At 45.3% G+C, this 25,289-nt stretch overlaps 1 protein-coding gene across 1 annotated transcript in view; it reads left to right on the top strand.

Moving 5' to 3' along the window:
* The window catches only part of LOC143427943 (acid sphingomyelinase-like phosphodiesterase 3b), a 65,967-nt gene extending 41,381 nt beyond the window's left edge, over positions 1–24,586 (top strand). Inside the window, exons 5-10 of the mRNA XM_076902466.1 lie at positions 3,211–3,416; positions 4,863–5,059; positions 21,211–21,391; positions 22,837–22,946; positions 23,094–23,269; positions 24,287–24,586. Of these exons, the coding sequence (XP_076758581.1) occupies positions 3,211–3,416; positions 4,863–5,059; positions 21,211–21,391; positions 22,837–22,946; positions 23,094–23,269; positions 24,287–24,545 (1,129 nt within the window). The 3' untranslated portion in view covers positions 24,546–24,586. The remainder of the gene's footprint in view (positions 1–3,210; positions 3,417–4,862; positions 5,060–21,210; positions 21,392–22,836; positions 22,947–23,093; positions 23,270–24,286) is intronic.
* Positions 24,587–25,289: the final 703 nt, after the last annotated feature.

The following is a 25,289-nucleotide window of genomic DNA, read 5'->3' as shown; positions in this document are numbered from 1 at the left end:
CGCGAACCAATACTTCGCATCTATCAACTAGAGATAACGAAATTCAACATAAACAGAGAAACTGTCGCCTCTCGAGTTGCCACGCGAAAGTGGAACTGTTCCACCGTTGAAAGTGAGATTCGCCATTTGAGCGCAAAAGGTTAAACGCAAAAATATAATTAAATATTTTTAAATAATCGACACCAAAGAACACGCTTCTAATTAAGGATTAAATTGTACAATCGATAATCGTACCAGCGTATCGATCGTTATCTCAGCTCGTTTAATGGGTTTGTAATTTATTTATAAAAAGGAACACCTGTCGTGTCTGAAATAGTTAAGCAGGAACGCGATTATCGAGCAAGAAATTGGCACGCCAACTGGCTCAAGTCATCACCGCAGGCCGATCTCGAGATTTTGACGGTTCCACGTGGCTGATATCATATTTCATCATAAATTCATAATACAACGTTGATATCAAACATGTACTGTGTGGAGCGGCGTACAACCTCGAAATTACTGAACAGAATCACACGCGAAATCCGTAGTTTCACTATCCGGGTTCCTCTGAATCAGCCTTCGAAGTTTAACATCAATTTGAATTGCTCAAACTCCGCTAAATCGCCCTCAATTTAAAAGTTGTAGAACAAAATGAAGAAAGTATACAATTTTAAAGTACATTGTACTCCTCGAACACTGCAAAACCATTGATATTCTAATAAACAAAAAAATCTTAGCAAAACACATGTTCGTAGAACTGGATTACAATTTGAAGTTGTGTCGTTTTTAGAAGAAAGTAGAAGCTCGAAAGAAAAAATTCAAAGAAGCACAGCTACGGCTAGACAGTAAATTATTGGCTTATGCAGCGAAATTAAGTAGAACACGCAGGAATAAACGGTGCTCGCTTGTAGAAGCGAAATCTAGCGTATAACTGCTTCGATCGCGACTGCCATTCTAAACGCTGCTCCGGTAAATCGCATTTTAAACTTTGCAGGTTGCCGATTAAGTTGTAGCGGCGATTCCGCGAGCTGTTTTCCTCTCCGTTTATGCCGTTCGACTGCTCGAGTCAACGATTAATCATTTCCGTTCACATTTAACGTGCAATTATTCTAAATATTTTAAGTAAGAGGGTTTTCGTTGCATTTAATTCTATTTTAATGTTTCACAATCGAATCACGAGTCTTTAACAGTCGCCTGCATGTAATATGCAGTATTTCGTCGTTTATTTTTCTGAATCCGTACCATTTCGTGATTTCGTAGTTGCAATACCTTAAATCGCGTTAAGAACGGTGGAAATATTAAATTTCTGTTAAATTAAGAAGATTGTAAGCCGCGCAAGGGAAGTCTAAATCTGCTGCATTTAATGAAAACGGTAAACGCGAAGTACCAACTTCCAGTGGATCCAACGGGCCAGAACAATGTAATATTCTGCAATCAAATAAAAATTAATGAAGGAAATTCTCGCTTGCAGCAGAAAAATCCGGTCTCTAAGAGGATCTAATTGCAGCAATTTTTATAATGGCGTCCAGCTAAAGCGCGGCGCAAAGTTTCCCGGGTTTAAGTTCCAACGACTTGTGTACATACCAAGTATTCGCGAACAATTTCTTCAGCTGCTACGATTTTTCAACTTCTAAACCGAGTTCTCTGCTCAGAACGGGCGCACGCAAATCTAACATAATTTTCCCGCGTATTTTAATTACATTTCCGCGAATATGTACACGAGAAACGATAAAAATACGATCGCGCTGTGACAAGAAAACGAAAGAGTCCGAGAAATAATTGAGTTCCAATTTCGAAATATTGGATTGAAAGCAGACACGGAAATTCGAATGCAATTAATTAATATTTTCGTAACGAACATATTGTTAAGCAAAACAATCGTACCTAAACTCTTAAATTTTAATCCAGTTTAAATAACCAAATAAAATGTAAGAAATTAATGATATCGAATGATAAAAATGTCGTGTGGGAGTCGTAAGCTTTATGACTAGGCTTTTGTAAAGCTGGCTGAAGTAGGATGCGGGACCCAAAACATGGAAACTCCATCGCATTGCAATGGTCCATCGGGACCATTCATTCGGAGACCTTAAAAGTTTTAACCTGAAAATTATTTTTCCCCGTTGAGAAAGGAAAAGGAGAAATACGAAATAACGGCTGCAATTATACCTTCAGGAAGCTTTGATAACGTAAGGTTTCGGTGTGTAACGCCGGAATTAAATGCTCTGCTTCTAGAGAGAAAGAAATTCGCTTTTACTAGGGCTTCGTTTCGGATGATTTTTCTTAGGCGTAGCCAGTAAATCGAAGTTGAAACTTCAGGTGTTGCCAAGCGTCGCTAAGCTCTAACAGTGGAAGCCGCATGTGTGCATACGCGATATCCACGGTTTCCTGTGCCACTTTGCTCGATTTACCACATCCAGTTCCTGCGCCCCTCAATTAACGCCTAGATTTCACGTTTTAGATACAATTGTGTAAACTCCACGTCCCTCTGCGTCCCCTACTTTCTTAAATATTGCGATGCCCAACTGAAACACCTCCAAAACATCCACTATAAAAAAGAAAAACAATTCGACGCAAGAGTATATCAAAACAATCACTTCATCAATTCCGTCTCGACTCATTCGAAGTATTTTATATTCAATTAAAAAATGGCTAATTCAGCACACACTTCGTTATTCAATTGGCCAATTAATTACCAGAAAAATGGCAGAAGATAGAAATCGCGTGGAAGTTCAGTTACGATGGGATTTCAGGCAAACAAAAACCCATCTATGGTATCCAAATAAGCCATCAATATTCAATGCTGCAATTTCGATAACCACCCGAAATGTCCGCGCGGTAAAAACCGCTTTCAGAGGGCAACAGTGTCCGATAAAGCATTGTATGTTAGCGATACCAATCTGAACCGCAAGCTTCGACGAATAAAATTCAAGCGACACCGACTAAACTGTCCCGCGGAAGAGAAGTAGAACAACGATACCATCGTCGAGGAAGCACTTCTGAACCACCCCCAGACGCTCTAATCTCATTTACGATCTCGCGTCTACGGCGTGCACTCGGCAATCCCAAATCCAATGATCGCCTGGCGCTACGCTCGCGTTTGCGTTCGCACGCGCACTCCGTGAAGCCGTCGTTTCTTCGTGTTTACCAGCGGAATCGCAGTAATTCTCGCGAGCATCGTGGCTGCCAGTATGTAACCGGCGACGCTAACGAGCCTGTAACTACTTGTTGCAGCGACGCGCTGACGCGCACCACTGGGATGAACGCCGAGCTGCGTCTGCAGTGTTTGCGGAATTTGACCGATCTGTTGTCCCGCACGTTCAAGGAACAATTCGTGTTCCCCGCGCTCGGACACGACGACATCGGGGTGAACTTCTCGCAGCTGGCCGTGCTCTGGCAGCAATGGCTGCCGCAGGAGGCGCTGGACACCTTTAAAACCGGTAAGTACGCTCGAGCGTCCTCTCTCGCCTCTTCGATTTTTCACCCCACCGTCCGTGTCGAGGGATATTCGTCACAGCGCGGCACGTCTCGCGATGGCCAACGGTCTGGAAATCGGATTAAGTCGAACGGGGACGGGGACTTACCGCGCTGGCTCAATTGAGGGAACGTATGTTACGCGCGGATGAATTGTTCTCGCAGAATCGATGAAAGTGCACTGTTTTCGCGCTTCTTCGTTGCCTCCTCGTTTCGATTCGTGGCTTTTGATCGGTTTTTTTTATGTTCGCTGCGCTCTGGATGCTCGGTTGTTTCGTATTAAGCGCATTTCTGTGATGCAATTCGAGAGAGGGCTGGTTAAGTTAAATATTAAAACTATTTAATTACTCGCCCTTTGAGACGAGACGAAAGTAGGGACGAGTTATTTGTCTCTTAAATATTTAATGAACAGCGAGCAAATGGAGCAGCGCAGTTCGCACAATTTTTGCGTGTTTTAATTTGTAAAATGGACCCGCGCGAATGGCAACCTTCTGCTGCAGGAATTTTCATTTCGCGTATTGAGAATAAAAACTTCGCGCTACAAATATTACCGGTACAGTTCGCGTCTGATGACGTTTAAAATTTAATAGCAACATTTCCCTGGTACCAATAATAGAAAAGAGCCAACTCGACGACGCACTGAATATGCGAGACTTAAAATACATATTTCCGTTTCCATTTCGAGCAAAGAATTATTCATATTTCCATTCTGAACAGAGAAATTATATCCCGTGGTGTAAAAAACACGCTCGCAAATACGCTCATCAACTTACATACCTCGTACGCGATTCCTCGAACCCGTTCTATTCGAAGGGTACTAATGCTCATTATACCCTCGAACGATCAGCCCCTGTTCTCCTCTCTGCCTCGTTCACCGGCGAACAAAGCCTAATTTAAACAACGCCGCATCGACAAAGACTTACGTATCACCGTACAATGGCATATCTATCCGAACATTTATCCCCGCGGCCAAACAATCGCGTCGACGAGCCTCGCAGCCCCATTCGGATCCATTACTTATACCGAAAATCAATACCCACCTCAATACTTCTCGTCCGACGCACGGTATCCCACTTTTCCTCCAATCAGCCGCCACGCTCATCGTGCCTGCCTTCCCGTATATCCACTCAAATTTTTACGAACACGCCGTACGAATAAAATTCACGCCCAGCGCTCGAACAAACAAATATCTCCCCCAGCAGCCGCCATCGACTCTCTCTCTCTCCTACGTCGTATCCACGGGATCCTCCCCAGCCCGTTTCAATAAAAGTCCAATAACAGCGAGGCGAGTCCGAGCGAATTGCTGGGAGAAGACCGCGGTGTGGCTCTGAAAAGAGGCCGGATGTATATATATATATTCCGCATAAACGACCGGCTTAAGCTCATCCGGCGATTTCGTGCACTTGTTACAGCCGGATATTACACGATAGAACAGCGCTCAGAGAAGTATCGAATCATCTTTCTCAACACGAATTTGTGGCTGAACACGGCGGACAACCGTATGCTGCACCGTACCGGAAGCAACACGAACGATAACACGGAGGACCCGTTCGGTCAATGGTTCTGGTTCCAGTCGACCCTGGTGACCGCGCGAAGGAAGGAGGAAACGGTAAGGCTCGAAAGAGACACCCCTTCGTCCTCGGTTTTTCGATTCCCCCGCGATATTAAGCTGACCGCGCGCAGTTATCGCGAGGATATCGTTTCTCGAAGGTTCTTATTATTTTTTGGCGGACAATGTCTGGTTTGGTTTGAACGTAGTCGCCTTTGCTCGCGCGCAGCTAGTGTTGCTGAGGATGCTGTTTTCCGTGGATCCTCGACTCAGTTCGAAACGTAACGCTTCGTAAAGTATCATTTCACATGCGCGCGATATTAACACGTCAATTTATATAAACATCGAGTTAAACTTATGAAAGAAGTTCGTGGAGCTCGTTTTTCTTGGCACGGAAGTTCTGAAGGTACCTTAATGGGGAGTTATATACAACACTCTCGCACAATACGCAGCAAATTTCAATTGAGAAAGTTAAGAAAGAGTTGAGGGAAGTTCCCTCGCGTTCCCGGAGATTTTACAATTTTTCACCCTGTAATTTAGCAGAAGTTGAAAGGCCATTTTCTAGCTGAAGGGAATCGACGGTTCTCAGCGCGCGACACGTTCGTCGCGGGAGCCACGTAGGGAAAATAAAAACCGCTGTAGTGACCCCGCAGAAACGCGGCCTCCTTCCAGCGCAATTCTCAGGGAACAAACTTCCTCGCACTCGAGCGAGCCCCCTTCAAGTCCCTTCGAGGCGTCTAGTTTCGCGCGACGCAACGTCAAGCACCGGGAACCATTCCCAACCCCGTCTATTCGCGTGCTTATTTCGCGTTAAGACCCTTTCAGATCAATGTTCATTATGAAATTTCCCGGTGCCCCCGCTGTCGCGCCATTCCATGGCGTCCTTTGAGAGAAACTGCTGCGACTAAGTGGCCGCCGTAAACTTTTAATTGCAATTTCTTCGAAGCAGTCCTTTCGAGCGACTTTGAAGCGAGCAAGCTCCCTCTGAAAAATATAATATTTGCCGTTTAATGATGGACCCGCACGACGAATCGTAATTACGATTACTCTGTTATCTGCATCCCGTGATCGAGGGTTCGACCGGGAACCGCTCGTTAAAACGGAATCCTTCGGTTGTTCGGGTGTGATACATCAATTTTTATGTTACATTGAAAATGATTTACTCGCTTCTCTTGTGAGCGATCGCGTATATGGAAGATGGGAATGACGATCAAAGTTTCGAGTTTGTATCGTGAAATTTTCGTTAGTGATCAGTTGCAGCTATTTTTTGCAGTTTTTCAAATTTTACACGCAATAAAACCTCGACTGGCAATAGAAAATATGAGCAGATTGCAAACACAATTTTTGAAAAATGCAAACTCTGATTCACGTTCGAATTTACGCAAAAAAAGGAACGCACCAAAAAATATATTTACTAATTCACGCTGTAATATTTGAACAAATGGATTTGATTAAAAATCGATTACAACGCTAAATTTCTCGCTACGAGCCATACATTTTCCGCGCTTAAACCACTGCTCCATTCCCTACGTGTCGAGCAGCAAACAGATTTCGATCTCGCGCACCGCTAAGGGTTGTTCCCAGTTCCTCGACGCGTGCAATTAAATATCCGAAATAGCGGATGATACGTTTCTACCTATTAAAACTGGCACAAATCTCCATCGAGACCACGCTCGCGTGCCTGTAATCCATTGTTAGCACAGTAGCGGCGGGCGCATCTCGCGAAACGACGTTATTAGTGCCCTCGAGTCCCCAGTTTCCTCTACGTTCAACCCCGAGGACCTCGGTAACAAAGGAGCCAGCCAGCCCCGTACCTCTGCGCGAGCATTATTGCGAGTGTCGAAAGCGTAACTGAGCCGTTAAATATATTTACTTTGTAGAAACGGGGCACGCTTTAACGGCGTTCGATAATTAAAAGGATCAACCGAGGCGGTATAATATACGGGCGCGGGCGGTGTAAAACGAGACGGGGAAATCTGAATCCAACAGGATGTGGGATAGCGTACGGACGATGAGAAAAAGAGGGACGAAAAGGGGGTGGAGAATCCAAGTGCTGGGTGAAGGAAGGTTTATCGGGGCGGGTGTCGTCGATTTCGTGTGCGCGGGGGGATGAAAATTGCGCGGTGCCACGCGGTATCAATGCCAGCGCCGCTTCGTTTCCTCCATTTCGGCCTCCACCGTCGCGATAAATTATTTACACGGGACGCAGTTATCGGGGTGACAGGCTATCAGTCAATAACAGAACTTCCGGCCCGGGAGGTTTATAGCCTCGAAACCGACCGGCGAATACCGCCTTCTACACGAGGGGATATGAAGTTTTACAGGAAATATTAATATTCGATATTGTTCGTCGGGCCGATGATCATTCCGTCGCGCACCTGTCAATTTCAGGAGTCCGTCCGGGCGACGTAAAACTGTCGCTTCTGCGAGAAACAATAGCGAGTTGGCTAAAAATTCTTCTCTAGAATTTTTAAATTTTTTAAAGTAATCAGTTGCCTTGAAATCGTCTTATTAATTATCGATTCACTGTAGTCGCGTGTAAGTTTGATGTAAGTTGAGGCAACATACAGATAGACGACTAAAAATACTTTTCTATAAAATTTCGAAATTTTTTAAAGTAATCAGTTGCCTTGAAATCGTCTTATTAATTATCGATTCACTGTAGTCGCGTGTAAGTTTGACGTAAGTCGAAGCAACATATAAATTAGAGGACTGAAAATTCTTCTCTGTAGAATTTCAAAATTTTTTAAAGTAGTCAGTAACCTGGAAATCGTTTTATTAATTATTGATTCACTGTAGTCGCGTATAAATTTGACGTAAGTCGAAGCAACATACAGACTAGAAGCTTGCATCGAGTGTGTATTTTTTCCTGTTTTATTGTTTTTAGATATTTGTGGATGAATCTGTCAACGTGGGTCTGATAGTAAAGTCCGGCAGGATCGCTGAGATTGGCATTTATGTCCGTTCGTAGCTGAAAATGGTGAATTGAAAACGCTTCCGGGGGATCGCAACGACGGTAATCTGTTTTAATTATGCAGTCGTGAATCGTGCGATCGTAAAAGAAGAAGGAAGGATGAAGATAGATTAATAGACAGTAGCGGCAGAAATAAAATTTAATACCGGGGAGGGAGAATCTACATAATTGAACCCTAGCGACGATATTCACCGCGCTGAATTCCCACCGCTATAAATTAATTTCAGTAATGAACAATGAATTCTTAACAGATGTAAATGCAATTTAAGTCGGTTTTCGTGTGACGCGCTTAATATAATTTCGTCGAGCACACACCACGGAACTTCCTACCGGAATAGAACCGAGACACAGCATTTTATTCAATTTCAGGAATCTATTTTTCGTGCGATACGATTAAAATAAACAAGTATCGAGTTCCGTCATTCCTCTTGTTCCATTAGTATTATAAATTTAACTTTCCCACCTGAAATTTTTACTGAAAAGAAGCTCTTCCGACTTTCAACCCCTTTTTCACCCCCTTTCGATCCGTAAAGTTAGTCTTTTCCAACGCATCGTTATATTTTTCACACGAACGTGGGAGAGAAAGAAGAGGGGTTATCAGAATCTTGTCTAATATAGTCCACGATTTTGCTTTCCGTGCTTGCAATTTATTATGGACCACGCAAAATGCTGTTACACCCACGAAGTTATTACAGCCGTCGAACTTTATCTCCCAATGGATGTCGTGGCTCTTTAAACGCGTTGCATACGAACGCTAGGTCGATATTTAATATCCACGCTTATAAGTCACGAAAAAAAAAAACGATATAAAAGCTAGCGCAGCCCTATAAACCTTAACTACCTAAGCTGCCGTCGAACTTTAAAAGCGAATCTGGTTTAAGGTCCCCCGTAAGCTAACCTACTCTGCGAGAGATATCGATTTATCTAAGAACAGTATGTAGGCTGTGATCTCGATTCGTGGTATTGCTTACTTTTAGCAGCACTCGTCGCGCACATCCACGTATACGCTTCTGTTCTTTCCACTAAAAGACCATCAAAGTGGTAGAAAAATTCGAAATTCAAAAGTGACCCTTCAAAGCTTCAAAGTCTCAAACAAAACATCCGCTAAAGACTCACAGAGAAACGCATTCAAAGACAAAAGAATCTCAGCACACCCTCTTCGATCATCGAAATTGCTCGTAATAACGCGGCCACCCTTTTCATCTCCAAAAAACCTCCATCGAGAACCGTTCGCCCAACACACCCGCGCTGCCATTCACCGGAAACAAACTTCTAACACTGTCGCACGATTTAATTGCCCGATGAAAAGCCACGCAATGGGGATGTTGGCGATGGTAGAATCAACGACGGCTGAAAGGTGTCCGTGCAACGTGTCTCGTCGATCGAATCGACCTTCCCAAAGATTTACTCAACGCCCAATAAACGCGTCCCAGTCGCCACCCTTGGGATCGATCTCTATCCCCGGAACAAACGTCTATTTCATATCGCGGTGGTAGACGATGAAAGAAATTCCTGATATCCACCCTCTCTCGCCCCAAAGCGGGACGCGAGCTTTATGAGCTCGCCTTGCGGAATGAGATCGTCCGCGAATTTATTCAGACCGCCCAATTACCATCCGCATTGTGGATTCGCGGCGGTCACGTGGCGCGATTTGCCGTGATATCGGTGTCGGATGACGCGGGGCTGTCTCCAGATATCGGTTATCGATTACGAGCCCTGGGGCCGTTTAGAGCGAGGAGGGTCCTCGGGGTCGCTAGCAGCCGTGATAAATTATAGCGGGACTTTGCGAATTCCATACACGGGATCACTTGGATCCGTATACCAGCTCGTTGCAACGAGGATCCCATTGATCTACCGATCGGCTCGTCTGCGCGCGTGTACGCGTAAAGCTACTGTGTCATCGCGTCTTAGAGGATACCTCTCCTTTGACATCTTCGCGGACGGATGGCTGGGCGCGTGATACGTGCGCGATCGGATTATGGGCCAGCTAGTCGAAATTGTATGTACACGCGTGCATGGCTAATGATTCTGTGAAGTGGTAATTCTGTGGAGCCTGGTATCCATTGCCTTTGGGCCAGCGCTGTTCGCCATCAGGGCACTTAACGTCGCTCAGAGCAGGTCCACACACACACACCCCCGTGTTGTATGCAGAGCAACGCGCGTCGCGGTTTGCTTCGCGTAATGCATTAAAGTCATCGGATTAGTAGCCTCGGTTCACTTGCGCGTGTCTTCATTGAGGGATAGAGGTAATTTTAAGGGGAGATTCATTATATTCGCGGACAAAAGGCGATACGGAGTTAATCGCGATCTCTGGATCGTGGTAAGGAAGACCGAGCGGGGCGGTTCTCTTGGCTCGAGAGCTTAGCCTGCGGAATACCGCTGCAGAGTGTTGGAATGCACGCATTTAGATGGGATTATTGCTTCCGAGAACAGGACAGCGCCAGATTTCCGAGAATCTCGATTTCTAGTTCGGCATAAATGAAAATAAATTCATTGCGGTGCTGTATTCGAAGATTTCATTAAAAACGTTAGGTACATCTTAAGTACGAACCTTTCTTTGCAATTTGAATGAAGATTTGATCGATTCGAGAAATTAGGTTGCAAGGATTAAAGCTCGATATCTTTTACATATTACACATCTTTCATATATAATACTTTAATCGTTCGAGGAAGTGCTATTGGAACAAACTAATTTTCAAAATTTCCAAATATATCCAGATCAATAAAGTGCATAAACGATGCATCGAGCGTTTCAAAGTGTCGGATATAAAAAATGTACAATATCAAGAATATACTGCTCGTTATCGAGGACAAATTGTATTTGTATGGAAACGCCCTCGATATACGCAGGGACCATTTTTCACGTACCGATCCGCCGTTTGTAACGCGTGAAATTGTGAATCTCGCCAGACGAAGGGTACCGTCGTCATCGAAATTCACCACGACCAGCAAAAACAACTTGTTCGGGAACGCGGCCGGAATATATATTCCCCGCCGCGCGGATCGATCGATGACGATGAAATACGACTTCTCGAGCGTTGTTACCATTACTGGCGAAGACGGTCGACGGTGGTTTTGGTCCTCGCGATAAGCGCCACGCTGGACGTTCGGTTTCATTTGATGAAGGAAATATTGTTCCTAACGGGGAGATATTTCGGTGATAACCGAGGTTCGACCCAGAGCTTGAATTATTATAAATTTCCCGTCCCACGGAAATTCAGAGCGGCGCAATTTCTGGGCTGGCGGGACCGGAGGTTTGGTATTAGACGCGTTTATTCTCTGCCCAGTGAAAGATGGTGCATAGATTTACCCACCCCATTGGTCCATCGCCCGAACTAGCTTCCACCACTCCTTTCGTATTGGCCGTGTTCCCCTTCTGGCCTCGTCTTACCGATCAGTCGTCGCGCGTTACTCGCATACCTGTATATTCGAGAATTTTGACGTCATGGCGCATAAGGGGAATCGTTGGTAGCTCTGGGAAGGGGTAGATCCTTGGGATGGTATCCTTGTTCCATCCCTCGTGCACCATCTTTGAGTGGCTGTAATATAGTGGCGAGTACTATATCACAGTGGCTTCTGTTCAGGATGAAATGCTATAGTTTATCGTATCGTAGAGGCATTTCGAATTTGGATTTGTCGCTTTGGAAATGGAAATTAGAAATTTCAATGGTTTTGTAATTCTAAAGGTGTACGTTTTGAAACAATCTTCTTTAGAGTCTCTTATATTATTCCTATTTGGAATTGGATGGAGGAAAAGTTATCGTTACAAATTTTTACATTATACAAGTAAATAGTGAGAAATTCGCATTGTTCGAGAACGAACCTGCGCACAGCGACAGCTCCATTTCGAAGCGTCGTTCAAAACCTAACCAGAGTCCTGGCTCTCGGTTACAAGACAGACCACCCTCGCTGGTTGCAAATCAACGACTTGCGAACGCTATCAAACACCGTTTTCCGATCACCGAATAGCGCTGATTACCATACAACAAGAAACCGGAACAGACGTGCGAGTCACCTACACCGATCCATAAACGTTCCAACTCGGTAGTCAGCGACAAATTCATTGCCTCGAACACACGGTTCGAATTCAAACATCAGGCATTGTGAAAATCCTTTAAAGGATCTCGTTAGAGGCTGGGATTGTAATGGCAACGATAATTGACAAGCGGAATCAGCCGTGTGTCAACTTTCTAAACGCGAACCAGAAGCTGACTCCGTGGCGACCATAAATCTTTTTCAACCCCCTGTGAAATACCACTCGTCGCGAGAGACGATCTCCAGAGAGACTCGAGAGCTGAATTCTCCGAAAAATTCTACTGGCTCGCCTGCGCTGTAACCAGTTGAACGAAGATAGAAATCTGATTTGGACAGGTATAATCCTTCCTTCGCCTCCAACGTTCGTTCCATTACTGCGCTCGTACACAGGATAGACGAGAAGTCACGCCCGCTTTCAAAATTTTATGTTTTATCGTATATACATACATACATACATATATATGTTTCCTCACACGTGGCGTATCTTTTTATACTACTCCCTCAAAAGTTACAGCTCCGTCTGGTTCTCAGAATTTACTGTGCATCCTTTTAAACGGTCAGATACGTTTTCCATAATCTTTCTGAGAGGCAGGATAAAATACGGGCGAGCGCTGTCTTGCATACGTGGCAGCTTGTTTAGCGTTTTTAACGTTCCTACGTCCGCAAGAAATGTTACTGCATTTCTGAACATCGTGACAGATATAGTTCGAAACAAGAAGCGGTATTTCATCGTGGCAAATATAACGGCTTGTACAGACAGTCTTATTTTACCTGACACTAACTCAAATGGCAAACGATGACGCTTATTCGTCTAAAAAAAAATGATTCCCGATCAGTCGATATTTTTCACCAATCCTGTACACCTCTTCTCTATCTTTCTCCTTCGAGTTTCCTCTGTTCCACCTTTCTTTCCACGATTTCTCAGTACCACGGTGGCACGTTCGCAAGAAGCCTACCAGGAACGATCGTGCAGCAAATCGACAAGAACGATCATTCGAGGGCACGATGAAAATCGATCGATCTATTAGATGGCCGATAATACGATTACAAATTACGCGCCGTTCAGACACGTCAGCGAGCGAAACTGACCAATCAGCGTCGCCATTGTTACCCGGCTCGATTCATCGACGGAACGGCTGAATGGCGGGGTGATTTTTGTGCCTATCGACGAGGCACTTTTCGTTTCGAAACCAACGACGAGTGGGCACGGGAAAAACGTCGGCTGGGGAGAGAAAAAAAAAAAAAAGATTTTTATACCAGCGCCTGTTTTTCCGGCCGAGTCAGCGTTCATTGCTGGCCGCGAGAAATTAAATTTAACCTTCGAGCCCGATACTTTTTGCGCCCGTTCGTTTGCTCGCACTCTGGTATAGACGTATCGGATTCGAGCGTGGTAGAAAAATTGGATAAGATTGTTTTTCGTCCCTCTAGAGGCGACGGATCGTTAAATTGGCGTTAGGACATCGGGAATCGCGATGTTCGACTTTTCCACGCGGGGAGAGATATTTATGGTGGAATTTTTTCGCTTTTCGTCAGAGTGCAACGCATTTTCTAGACGACCAAATGGTTGCGATTGTGTACGAATAATTTCGAATATACCGCGAGTTGACGAGACAGAAATCATATTTGTTAGATTCGTTCAAATGGTACCGTATACTAAATTTATAACAACACTGTGGCGTCCATTTTGTAGAACCAATACACGAAACGTTTCTTTCCAGATATAATTCGATTTAAAAGTAATTCGTATTCTTAAAATATTCTTAATAGTTTTTGAAATCTATTGTATCGAGTTTAGGTCACGTAGAAACCCATATGTGTCCATTTTGAAAATGGTACGCTTTAGAGTAGAATATTTAGAAACTGATTTTTGCGGAATAAATTAAGTGTCGTTTCACGCAGAGCGCAAGAATTAGAATAATAGAATCCGTTTCGAGTGAAATTCGAGCATCGAACGAAATCGCTCCGCCTGGTAACCTATAACGGAAATGTATTCCGGCGAATATAGAGCAGCTTCGTTCGACGAATGTAACACCTGAACCGCGTATTTGTAAGGCGTCGAGCATTCTTTCGCTCTGAAGTGCGGGTCGTTCGTGTGCAAGCGAACGCGATGAACGTATGCGCAAACACGGCCATGTAAAACCTTGTCATCATATGCAGATTCTTTGAAAGCGTGCTACGTCCCATTTGGATTGTATACCTCTGTCACAAATTGTACGTGCGCGAGGACGGGCTCTCAGCCCAGCTGAAACTCGGATCTCCATACTCTGTCGCAGACAGCCGGATGATCATTACGATATCAGGCTTCATCGTGCTTCGCGTTCAATTTTTTTCGTTCTCTTTTTCAGGAACCCCCCCTTAGGTAACTCTGCGTTCACGGAGAACGCTTCAGATAGCGACGCGGGTGGTTCGGATGCGGCTCGTGATTTATTAGAAGAACGTAATTCGATCTGAAGCAAAATTTATTAGCATCGACGAAATTTAGCGATTGACTTAATTGAATAGCGCCAAAGTGATGCATCAACAGTGACAGAGGAACGTTTACTTGAATTGAAACATCAGAATTCTTTGGCCAAGTATCTACTGAAATAAAATTGGCTCTCCATTGATTCACCGCCGTATTCTTTCAACTTCCTACGAAATTGCAATTCACATATATATAATCTAGAAGAAAAGTAACAATCCATCTACCAAGTTGCCGCTCAAGTCCCAAGCCATTCGTTTCCCGGGAGCCTGCACTAATCAATTGAACTGTCCAAGTTGATTGCAAACTGTTCCATCCCAAGTTTAATATCGTAATAGCCTATTGTTTATATGTGCGGGGATAACACGAAGACGTTTAGAAATTGTAGCTCGATATCGTTCAGATGTCATTGGATCATGCGTTCCTGAAAATAAAATATTTATTTCTTATTATTAAATTTAGGAAGGCGATGTGAAATAATGTGATACAATAATTAACACATTATATTCCTTATAGAAGATAAAAATCTAATACTTTTTCATTTTTGTTCTATCCTCAGTTCTCGATATTGCTGCGCGAATACATTTTCATTCGTTTGCATACATATATGCATTGGACTCGCCATGTATATGTATTGATATCTCGCGTGATGAATCCCTGGAGAAAAATTGGAATATAAAAGAAGTGGGTGAGAGATAATACTAGGAACTCGCGTGTATCGCTTCTTGGTAGCAATTTTGTATTGTCCGCCAGAACATTTCACAGCCATTTTACGGTTCTCGCAGCAATTTTATGGATCGTAAAAATTGCACCTTACGTCTGGGTATTCGAGTAGAGATACGATACGACCGTGGTACCTAACATAAAGCGTTGCATTATCGATAACTATTTAAAATACTTAATACGCAGAACAGCAGAAATTAATCAAAAAAATTCTATAAAACAATACATAGTTTCAACCTCTCTCGAAACAAGATCTCCCATTAAACGCAACTAAAACAATCACCAGATTCATCATTTGTCGCAGTGACGGAACCAATAAAAAAATTCAAATGCCGGAAGAAAGTATCGCGACGCAGGCAAAGTGCCGCGGACATTAATAAAACAGTAGCATTTAGGAATCCCCGAACCAACTAGAGCTGCAATACATACAATCTAACCAGTTCTGTAAACAAGTTGTCCAAAGTACAGGACACGATTTACGAACAAAAGAACGGCTCTCTCTCTCTCTCTCTCATCAATTGCGCGAGCGAACAGGAAGTTTCCCTCGGCTATTCGTGGATTCACCGGGAAGTTTCGAAACTCTGTCAGCCGGCGATAAGACGCGGGAAGTTGCCGCTAAGTTCTTCCGCAATCGTGGATTTCTTTTCTCTAAACTGAGATTCATTGCCCGCCGGCGTGACACTTCCGGGAATAAGAACGGCGGTCGCGTTCGCGGGGCATTAATTTCCCGATACACTGCCGTGGTACGTTTCACGTAGCCTCTTTTTTTCTTCCTTTTCTTACCTTCCTCACGCGTTAAAACGAGGCTGCGGAGGAACCTGGTGCGCGGCCACCCTCCGCTTCCGGTTCGACCGCGGCAGAAACCGCGCACGAGGCGGTGTATCGATTCGTTGCGCCGCGCGCACGGAATAGTTCAATTTCACGCTGCGAATCAAATTTTTTCGGGCTTCTTCTAATATACAAGTCGGTCCAATTCGCCGCGATGGAAGCGGAGCCGATACGTTCGAACGGAGAGCAGAGGGAGGAGAAGTCTCCTTCGAAGCGGAGCGATACGCGGTGTACCGGAAGGTAGACGCGGTTTCTTTTCCCGGCGATTGATCGAGAGCCATGGAGAGACGTATTGTGCTCGTACGATGGATGTTTGCTTAGAGTGCTCGAGAGAGTTCCTTAAAATTGAACCACGTACGGTATCTTACGTTTTATTTCCTGTTTTCTATTAATTCGTTTGTAGGGTTGTATTGGGTTGCTTTGATCGATGCTCAACTGTTGATTATGATGGTTATTTACTGGTTTTAATCCTAACGTTTACAGCAAAATGTATCTAAATTCATAAATGATTTTACTATACTTGTGACTTATAATCTCTGCAATAATTTAATATTCAGTAAATTGGAAAAATGTGTATCGAATAAAATTGTATTTTTAGATAATAATTAATCGAATTAGCCTCAAGTTATATAGATCCACTTTGACGCTGATTATATATAATATACGTAGCTTGAATATAATAAGATATAATTTGAAAATTATTGTTTATAATTCCCCTTAAGCTCGTAGCTTTTATTTTATTTAACTCGAGCGTCGATTATATCCGTTGATACGAAAGAAATCTATGAAAGTATCGCCACGATTTAGGTAATAATTCCTTGGTATTTGTTTCGCGTTTCTGATCGCGTCCCGATTCGTCTCTACCGTTTGCGAGCCCGTGAAACTTTTTCCTACCTGCGCGGCTACCTTGCCTCGTGTGCCTTCGGTGTTTGTAGAAAACGCAATATGGAGACGCTGTGTGTATGTAGCTCCTCTTATCCAAGAAAGCTTTGAAGCATACATCTTTTATTAAAAAATGCGAAAGACTTCGTGCACTATAGCTCGCGGAGCAGAATTTAAAACTGGGACGGCTGAAGTTAAAAGTAATACCAGAGGGGAAGAATTGGTGAGAGAAACAAACGCTTCTACCATTAACTTATCCCAATATCTTCGTCATTAAATTCACTAATGGTACAAATTTGTCGTTCCGTTAATAAAATTTGGGATTTTCTTCAAATTAAAAAATTTAAATGGTCGTTCTTTCACCATTTAAACTGTCATCTACGCTCTTGAAAGTCTCCAGCTTTAAGGGCGATCGAAAACTTCTATACGGTCGAATTTCCCAAATTAAAGGTGTATGCAAAATAGGACGCGCGTAAAATTCAGAGGAACCGTCCGAAAGAGTCTCGCTGGCGTTCTTGCACACTTACAGTCCTCCGAGATCGCTTTGAAAGGAGAGATTACAATCCTCCGTTTTACATTAGATCAGCTCTGAGGATCAGCATTTCTTAAACATTCTGATTCCAGAACATTTCCATTCTTTAGACGCTCTGCTTTCCTTCCTTACTTAACAGTTACACACTTCTACGTATCTCCTTGTTCGAGCTTTGATTATTCGCATACCGAGTTCCAACGCTTAAGATCAAACTTCTCTTTAACTTTCTTAATTAACCAATCTGCAATTTCGTATCCACTTTCCTCCTATAAAATTTAAATCGCATCAACTTCGCGAATCACATTTGAATTTTTTGTGACTACCACACAGGTGATATTGTTTTAATTTCTGCACTGATTACTTTATTATACTAATTTAGAGAGTGTTTAGAATTTTTCAATGAAATCGCAATGTATTATCATGAATTATACAAACAGCACGCGAACTATCGCAATGCTGAATGAAAATGAGCATAGCTCCATTGCGATGTGCACAACTGTAGATTCAATATGACCACAATCATCACTCTCGCGTGTAATTAATTAAAGCGCCAATAGGGACGCAAAGGATCAAAAGTGATTAACGAAATTATAATAGAACAAAGTTTCGGTCACAGCTACTGCTCGCCATGACAAACTGTCAAACTGAAATGCTCGACAAACTGTCTCCTTCAATTTCATACGCGAACTGCATCGCCTGTTTGCACTACAATTTCCACACAAAGCAATCAAGTTCCGAAACAATACACACGCGCGCCCCACGCGTACGCGCACACACGTGTAATTAAATGTCCCCATAAATTATAGCACTCGAACGTTCTCTTATCGGCCAAAGGAAACGTTCGCGAAATTCCACAGGCGAATATTAAATATCGACTAAGGGCTGACAGAGTTCACGAGATACTGCGAAACAAACTGCTATGTACGTTCGCAAAAATTCGTCGTAGCGATTGATTAATTGACTCGTTATCTATTCGACGAACCAACTCTTTCTTCTTATACTTCTTCTAATACATTGTGCTATAATAAAACGTCAAGATCTTCATATCTGCACCCTTACTAGGAGTTAATACATATGCCAGTACACGATACGTTCTGATTTTGCTATTGTAAAAGAACAAGAGACAACTAATCGAAGTAACAAGAAAAAGTACGTATACAATTTCTCAGAACATAACGTACAACTTTTCTTGTCAGTTAACGTACCGCTGTAATTTCATAAAATACTATTCCCCTTCGAACAACTTTGATATTAACACGTGATCCATATAATTGTAATTAAACGCGTGCGAAATCATTCCATGTATTCTATTAATCAACGAGTATCGTTTATCGTGCGAGGATGAGTAGTAAAAATGAAATCGAACCCCCAGGCGAGTCGAGCCTCCTCGACCCCACGAGGAACGGATTAACATAAAATAGCGGAGACGCAGATGTACGCACGTTCGGATCCAATATTCGATCGTGCGTCGGCGGTAACGAGGCTAAGCGAGAAGTAACCGATCGGCGAAGGAGATAGGAATTTCGCGATACGAACCTGAAGAGGATATACGGGCTCGTAATGTCTGGAAGGAGCAGGTCGTTCGTGCCTACCGAACCGCGTAACACTTATCTCTTTTGGCGGGCAAAGTTTCGTTCCCCGGTGCCCGATCGACGGTATCCACCGTTTAAAGAAATCTACTTTTTCCCACCGGTGCAATTCGTTCAGAAGGAATCTCCGTGCGAATGGAAAAGCACTTTTTCCCCGTTTTTTCTCTTATCAGCTTAACGAGCTTTTCTTTATCCAACCGACAACGCTGCGCCATCGCTGGCACCCCCGCAGCCACCCCTGCCGCACCGCGTCCACCACGACTCTTTCTTCGCAGGCGACATCGGCTCCCATTCTTCCGCAAACGAACGTTTCCTTCTATTTCTCACGATCTCGCCCCTCTTCTCTACTCTTTTTCTTCGCTCTTTGATTCCTCGCTTCTCTCCTTCCAGCTACGTATCATAAGTTGGCCGGCGACGTCGTCTCCACCGTTATTCTTGCATGAGAACGTTCTCCTCTTTGTTGTCTCTTCACCTTCACCCGTTCAACGTCTTCGTTTTCGTCGTTTTGCGAAGGGGGGACGGTTTTTATTTCTTAACTCCCAGCGTTGGTTCCGCTGTCACATTTTTATCCGTTCCTCACCCTCTTTTGCCGCTACCCGACCAACCCTCCGCCGTCCCTTTCGCTTTATTTTCATCCATACCGCGCGGACGGTCTTTTTATTGCTTCTGCTTTTTTTAGAAGTCGTCCGGCTATTCCTTGTGCCCTCCGCTCTCTATTCCGCCGGTTCCTCGTTCCCTATGTTAAGTTATTAACGTTACCCTCTGGCTGGGGCGCGAGAACTTTCCGTGCGGAATTTTTACGCGTGGATTAACGCAAACTTCTCCGCGGTGTCCAGGAATATTTTGCAACAGAAATGAAACAGCAGAGTGCGTTAACCCTTGTTCGTGTAGATGTATCTATCCACGTGGATTATTTGTATTTAGATAAAGAGTTGCGATTGTAAAGTATATTGTGTGCACGCGTGAATCGCATTCTCTATAAATTGATTAATTGATTTCAATGTTTATAAAACGCACGGTGTGAAAGGTGTTTTTTTAGAATTCCTTATAGAACGAACGCAATTTCAGCAATTTTCAACCCCTGGCATACTCGCTACCGCGACAGGAATGCATCGCCGCGCCGCAACCCCCATTTAACAACGACTGCCAATAAATTGCACGTTCTCATTACTCAAGACACGAACGACAGAGCTAGTATTGGTGCTGGACAGGAGCTCCCCTCTTTACTATACGTTTCAAGTGGCGCGACTATCTTTACACTACCCCGTGACGCCATACTGCCCACCTGTACCTCAGTTCTATTTACAGGGTAGCCTTTGAGCCACTGGTAACAAGATTCTTAACCGACCTTCGACTTCACGTGCAACTGAACTTACCCACGCTCCACTTTCGATAGTTTAATGAGAGTTAAAATTAACGCGTCAAGTATTCTCCGCTTATTTCGTCGAGCCTCCCTCGCGACCGGTTTCAGAGCTCGAAACAACTCCACCAAGGGCACGGGATCAACGTTGGACGCGTCTAATTTCGCGAACGTGCTCGATTAGTAGTCTCGCGGCAGTTCGTCGCGTATCCGATCCCGCGCGGCGGATAACGCTCGCGAAATTCCGTTTGCAGACGCTAACGAGCGAGCTGCTCGTTACGAGCAGTTACACGGGCGAGAGTGATCCCGCGGAACGCTTCTTGGTGCGCGCGAGGCGCCTACTTAATCGGGGGTCGCAGCCACACGACAACGTTCGCAGGCTGAATTCCGTGCGCCGGCTGCGTATATTACGCTGTGCTTAGCGTGTCGTGAAACGCGATCCTGGATCGCGGTGAGGGGTCGAGCGGAATTGCGCGAAATGGCAGGATCGTTGCACCTGTGCCTTCGAACTGGGCCCTCGCACGCGTACAACGGATATAAACAACACTGCACACGAATTCTAAATTTCTTCTACCTCGTTTGTTTAACCTTCTGACACCTTTATATTCATCGCAGAAGTTCGTACTCCTGATTGACTCTGCGAGTGGCATTTACTTAAACAGATTTTAACCCTCTGACACCTTTGTACTTATCGCAGGAGTTTGTACTCCCGATGGACTTTACGAGACATTTACTTCGAATAGTGACAAAAAAATAATTATAAATAATTATAATTACGCTCGACGATAGGTGGGAAATAACTTGATAGTTCCTGTCAATTTTCTCAGGTTTACATCGTGGGCCACACACCACCAGGTCTGGACGATCGCGAGAGCGGCGCAGCGATGTTGCACGAGCGTCACAACCAGAAGTACCTTCAGGTGATCAGGCAGTACTCGGACATCATCCGCGGGCAATTCTTCGGTCACTGGCACTCGGACACCTTCCGCGTGGTTTACAGCGACACTGGTACGTCCGTGCGAACGCGCGTGCACGTATCCGTCCTTTCTTGCTGACGGGTACCAGGCTGCCCGGTTGAACGCGATGAATCAACCGTGGCGGGCGGATCGATGCGCAAGCAACAACCCTGTTCACCCTTTCACGCCGCGCGGCACGCCGAGTACCTGTTTCACCCCCCATCTCTCTTACCCCCTGGTGTCATGCACACGACCGTAACTCACATTTTCTTCGCGCCACGTTCCGCGCGGTTTCGCGACAGCCCAGTCTCGCTGGCTTTTCTTCGCGGTTCGAACTTAACAACGCGGGATTTTTGCGCGAGCACGTTTAATCTTCCTCCTTTGCTGGTTCGCCGCGGCTCCTTTGCTGGCTCAACCAAGAAATCGTGGATCGCGGATACAGTTTTCCCTGCAATTCCTCCGCTTCTTACTGCTTTTATTCTTCCGCTTTCGTGGTGGTTTTCGTTTTGTTCAGCGTTGTTTCTTTTTGTCGTTGACGAATTGAAATGCACTTTGCAGGATGTTTCGTAATGAGTTGGATTACCCTTTGATGGTGGATAGAGTCGAATTAGTCAATTAGAACGAAAGCATTTTGTGCTCTATGATGTATATGCAAATTGTTAAATAAATTGCTAGTTAATTTTGCTATACATCATGGAATGTACGAAATAGTTCGTGTGCGATTGAAATGATGTCGAGAGGAATTGCTTTGAGGTTTTTAAGTAGTGATATAAATTCGTACCGCGCAGCATAATTAACTGGCCTGATTTATATTTAACACTGTTGGCCGTTGAATGGCGGATCCGGTTCCTTGACGATGTAACGCTTTTAACTCGATTGGCCGAGTTCGAACGTGGCCCAGTTTCAGTACAAAGGAATGCAGGAAAAACGCACGTCTCCAGTGGTTTATGATTAAACTCCGTCAGTGCCGCGGGTTGACAGTAAAATCTATAAAATGCATTAAGCCACGACCGGATAATTATACCCGCGCAGTACCTCTGATGCCAGTAATGTAAACGTCGATTGGCCGCGGTCTAACGAGAAACTAAACGAGCAATTTATCTTCAGGCGCACTTCGCGAACATTTCCACCGTTGATACGGTATATAACGATGTATAAACGCTGGTAGATTGTCGGTTTCCAGATATAACAGCGTACCTTCGTCAATCTAAATGCATCGAGCCATTGGCGGATGGAAAACTCGACAAATTCGCCAGCTATTAATCATTCTCCCATCGAATCTTAATATCTGTGCTTGCCATTACCACACAATTGCATCAAGAACATTCAATTTCGATATCCCCAAAAACGAAGCGTTAAACGCTACTTGGTAATTCTTAATTTCCGTCTTGTTCTCTCATTTTCGTCCACCAATGTCACCAATCATCCCTGTATTACAAAATGAGACACGTGATCAGAAACTAATGAATTTTGCGTTGGTGACGTACGTTTCGACAGGTCTACCGGTATCTTGGATAATGATGGCGCCCAGTATATCGCCAAGAACGCTTGGGGGGCCGAACAATCCGGGTTTGAGACTGTACAAATTCGAGACCACCACTGGCCAGGTACGTAGGAACGTACAGCCGCGCGTCCATAATCCGCGTCCGTAACACGCGGCGGCGCCTTTATATATGCGACGTCTCGATTGAAAGAGGCGGCGAATATATAGGACCAGGCGGGACCCATCCTCTTCTCTGTTCTGTCGTATTCAGGTGCTGGATTATACGCAGTACTATCTTAATCTGGCGGAGGCGAATTCAATCAGGACGGCCAAGTGGTTGGTGGAGTACAATCTGCTCGACTACTACAACCTTCAGGAAATCACGGCGATCACTCTTCACGACCTGGCAGACCGGTTCACGCAATTCAACGATTATGCTTTCGTCAGGTGGGTAATATACGCGGGCGGTTGACAAATTCTTTTTCGATTCGTCCACGGGTATACGTGACCGCGATCGTATCGCGGACAGGGATCATTGATCATCCCAGAGTTCGCGGGTATCGACTGTTACTCCCGCGTCCCCTTCGTCCGTTTCCATCCGTCGAGCACACGGCTCGCCGATATGAAACGTTACTTTGGCACGTTTTCACTTTAGCGACGTTTCCCGGATTCTTGTCGATAGCCCCCTCGCTTTTTGCTACGCGGCACGCCACTGGTGTAATTGCGTTACGAACCTGAGGAAACGTTGCAGATCGTTGCGTGGCAAAGGGACAAAGTACCTTTCGCTGTCTTGTTCCTTTGTAAATCGAAATGAACTGTACAATACCTGCGCTGAGACAATTATTTGGAAGACATCTCTTTGGCACGTTTTCGGGAATTCAGAGAATTTAGAGATTCAGTGGATTTAAATTACAGAAACTATAATCGAAGACATTCAAAGCTGTTAAAAATCGTCTTGTACGACGAGCCATTGTCGATGAAATTACTCTCGAAAGCGTCCGCGTTCGCCACGATCGTAGTCGCGTGGAACGCGTGGCGCCAAGCCGAGGACCTTGAAAACTTCACCAGCCGGAGGGTAGCTGGTAACGGATGACTGACGCAAATTGCTCGTGACAAAGTTACGCGGCCACGCAGCGCCTATATCCGGGGGGGATCAGCCCGGGAAAGTGCTCGACACCGTCCGGCAACATTTACATGATCCGTAGCGGCGATTGCGTGAGACAGGGCCCGGTGTATCTGCGCGGCACGGCGCCGGCGGATTAATAATTTCCATATTTCTCGAGCAATTATCCAGCACGATAATTCCTCGAGCCGGTTGACGCTGCTAACTGTCTACCCTTTTCAACGCAATCGCGCCATTACGATGCTAACGACCGTCCCGATACGGCACCAGAGCCAACCCCCTCCAACCAACCCCCACGACTAATTATCTTTCCGCTCACGCGGCCGCTTATGTTCCCGCAGATACTACGCGGCCAACACGGTCTCGCTACCCCGCGAAGCGGAACAGATTTGGGGATGCGGTGGTCCACTGAACGGAGCCTGCGCCCTTCACCATTACTGCACGGTCACCAGACTAAGTCCGCAGTCCTACAAGGAGTGCTACTCGTCGTACGCGTACCCGCTCGCCTCGAACAGCCCACCAGCGACCCGACCCTACTTCACGCTGCACCTGCTGCTCCTGCTGCTGCTGGTCTGCGCCAAGCTGCTGAGGAATCGGTAGGTTGGGGTGCCCGCGCGTCCCACCGGAAGACGGCTGCGTGACGAGCGGCCCGGAACGCGGAGAGCGCTCCACGCGCGTCTCCTCACGCTGGCCAGATACTCGCGCGCGCACGATCCCCGCGGGTGACCGAGCTTCAGGCGTTGAAATCGCTGGAAATCATCGAGATGATCGACGAGACCCCACCCATCGGATGATCTCTCGGCCCGCTGCCGCTTAGCTCTGTTCGCAGGGCGGCCGAGTTAGACGAGCGTAGAAAACGTAACGGACCCGCGGCAGCGGTCGAAACCATTTTGTCTCTGTGTCTCTGTCTCTTTGTCCACGTCCGACCCCATCGCGTATCACCGCGAACGTCGCGGGGCGGCTGCGATCTTCCGCGCGAGGGCGCGAACCACGAATTCGCGCTCGCGAAATTTCACGGCCACCCCCAGCGTGACCAACGCGATCATCCATCGCGTTGATCGGCGATACTCGTTCGAAGGGGTGGGAGGATGGCTCGCGACACGGTTTCGCCGTGGAAACGTGCTCGCGAACGAGGAACGGTGACGTTCGACGGGGGTAGCTCCTGGAACGTGGTGACGGATCTAATCGAGCGAACGAAAACGAATTGAAACCTTGATGTTGTACTTGCTTCTCTTAAGCGTTCAGTGTACGTTGTTTTTAAACACGGGAGAATCATAAGTCGGGACGCGAGCTACGGCGTACGTAGATGGAGGACCAGGCGGATTTACGGGATGCACGGACTGC

Source organism: Xylocopa sonorina, chromosome 10 (assembly GCF_050948175.1).
Source record: "Xylocopa sonorina isolate GNS202 chromosome 10, iyXylSono1_principal, whole genome shotgun sequence".
Lineage (NCBI taxonomy): Eukaryota > Metazoa > Arthropoda > Insecta > Hymenoptera > Apidae > Xylocopa > Xylocopa sonorina.
Note: the sequence above shows the minus strand (reverse complement) of the source record. Positions and strands in the feature narration are given on the sequence as shown.